This window comes from Poecilia latipinna, unplaced genomic scaffold, assembly GCF_001443285.1.
Source record: "Poecilia latipinna isolate Pla-1442-1.1 unplaced genomic scaffold, P_latipinna-1.0 Scaffold1117, whole genome shotgun sequence".
NCBI lineage: Eukaryota > Metazoa > Chordata > Actinopteri > Cyprinodontiformes > Poeciliidae > Poecilia > Poecilia latipinna.
Window position 1 is genome coordinate 103767 of NW_015113733.1, and position 2136 is coordinate 105902.

The 2136-nt window shown below is 42.5% G+C and overlaps 1 protein-coding gene across 2 annotated transcripts in view; it reads right to left on the reverse strand.

Moving 5' to 3' along the window:
* tyro3 (TYRO3 protein tyrosine kinase) overlaps nucleotides 1-2136 on the reverse strand; it is a 35011-nt gene that overhangs the window by 14072 nt on the left and 18803 nt on the right. For both annotated transcript variants that reach the window (XM_015052531.1, XM_015052532.1), the window contains exons 5-7: nucleotides 1591-1677; nucleotides 528-643; nucleotides 254-434 (exon numbers count right to left, since the gene is read on the reverse strand). In XM_015052531.1, the coding sequence (XP_014908017.1) occupies nucleotides 254-434; nucleotides 528-643; nucleotides 1591-1677 (384 nt within the window). The remainder of the gene's footprint in view (nucleotides 1-253; nucleotides 435-527; nucleotides 644-1590; nucleotides 1678-2136) is intronic.

Consider the following 2136-nt stretch of genomic DNA (forward strand, 5'->3'; position numbering starts at 1 on the left):
GCACGCACACACACGCACACACACACACACACACACACACACACACACACACACACACACACACACACACACGCACACGCACACGCACACGCAGACACACACATATACACACACACAAACAAACAAACACCCTCCCACCCAGAGGGTTCAGCTCTAAGCAGGGGACCAGCAGCTCCAGTGTTTACTGATGAAACTCTGCAACAGGCCCTGAGTTCAACCAGCTTAAACACACATCCACCATCAGCTTCTTCACCTGACTCTGGGGTGATGAAGGTCAGCCATGGGGAAAACGGGGAGGCTCCCACCTCGTTCGCACAGGAGACCCTCAGGCTGTAGTTGGAGTGACTCCTGAGGCCCGTTAGTGTGTGGATGTGAGGAGGAACCTGCACCTCCTGCTGGGGGAGGTTCCACCGGCGCCCCGACACCCGCACCACCTGCAGAGGAGGAGCAGGGGCAGCTGCACAACTGCTGACAAAGTACCTCTACCTTTCTGTGTGTGTTTGTGCGTGTGCCTGTGTGTGTTTTACCTGAATCACACACGTGGACAGTTCGGAGTAACCCATGAATCCTGGTTTCCATGACAATGTAACATTGTTGTCTGTAATCCTGAGAAGCTGCAGGTCCACCGGAGCTGCTGGCAACACTTCAGCAGACAGACAGAGAGACTGATTGGTGCGTCAAGTTTATTATATAGAACATTTCAGTAACAAGGCAGTTCAAAGAGATTTTTATAAAAAATGACGTTCATTATGGTTATGTACATAAAAGCAATGTCTTTTCAAAATAGCACCCCCTTGTTCCCTCCTTGTGTTCTGTTTTTGTTTTGTTGTAAATGTAAATGATAAAGAAAATGAATTTTGGAATTGATCACAAACTGAAACTGTGACCTTTAGGTGGAATCAAGCTTTTGTAATCTCAGTGCTTCAAAAATAAAAAAATTAAATCTATATATCAGTCATCAGTTATGAAACAGGCAATAAACATTACATTAAGTCAAATATAATCAAAATCATCAAGCAAATACACAACCAATAAGCTGATTGATGTTCCAGTTCCTGCTGATCAAAGAACTCTAAACAGGTGAGTTTTAAGTCTCGAATTAAGAGACTCAGTGTTCAGCTGTTTTGCAGTTTTCTGGAAGTTTGTTCCAGATTAGTGGACCATAAGAACTGAATCCACGTTTGGTTCTGGTTCTGGATGGAGAGCAGAACCAGAACCAGAAGACCTGAGAGGTTCTGGAAGGTTGATACAACAACAGCAGGTATTTAATGTGTTGTGTTGCTAAACCGTTCAGTGATTTATAAACTCACATCAGTATTTTAAAGTCTATTCTCTTTGTGAAGGACTTCAGAACTGGGTGATGTTCTCTATCTGCCAGCAGCAATGTTCTGATTGATTTTTTTTTAGGCAGACCTATAAAGACACTGTTGCAGTAATCAATGCGACTAAATTTATGATTTATGAATAACTTTCTTTAGATCTTGCTGAGACATTCGTCTTTTAATCCTGGATATGTTCTTCTGGTGATAGAAGGCAAACTTTGTCCAGGACAGAGTCCATCACTACAGCCAGGTTTGGAGCAGGACACACCTTTAATATGGACGGTTCCGGTTCTGGACACAGAGATTCCTCTGGTGTTCTTTGCTTCGCAGTAAAACTTGATGCTGCTGTTCACACCTGCACCCACATGCCCACACACACACACATACACACACACACACGGGACAGGAAAGACCTGGAGTTTTAACAGCAGCTGAAGGAAAATGAGATGAGCTTTTCACATTGTAGTTTTAAGGAATAAAAACGTGAAAAGTGCGCTGTGAATCTGTATTCAGCCCATCTCTCCTATTTTATGGAAGAACTCTTTGCTGCAGATCTTCACCATGTCTTTTCTAAGATTCTCAGCTCAGTTTAGGTTTGGACTTTGACTAGGCCTATTCACCTCATGCATTTCATGTTTTTTTCCATGAGAATACGCTTTGATATAACGCCTTCTATTAGAGCTCTGGCTGCATGTACTATATGAAGGATTTTGAATTAATATAAGTTACAACATTTAATTAAATAAAATTGCTTAGAGCTGCAAATGTCACATGATCTGTTGAAAAAAACTACGAAAACACTTAGACAGGGTGT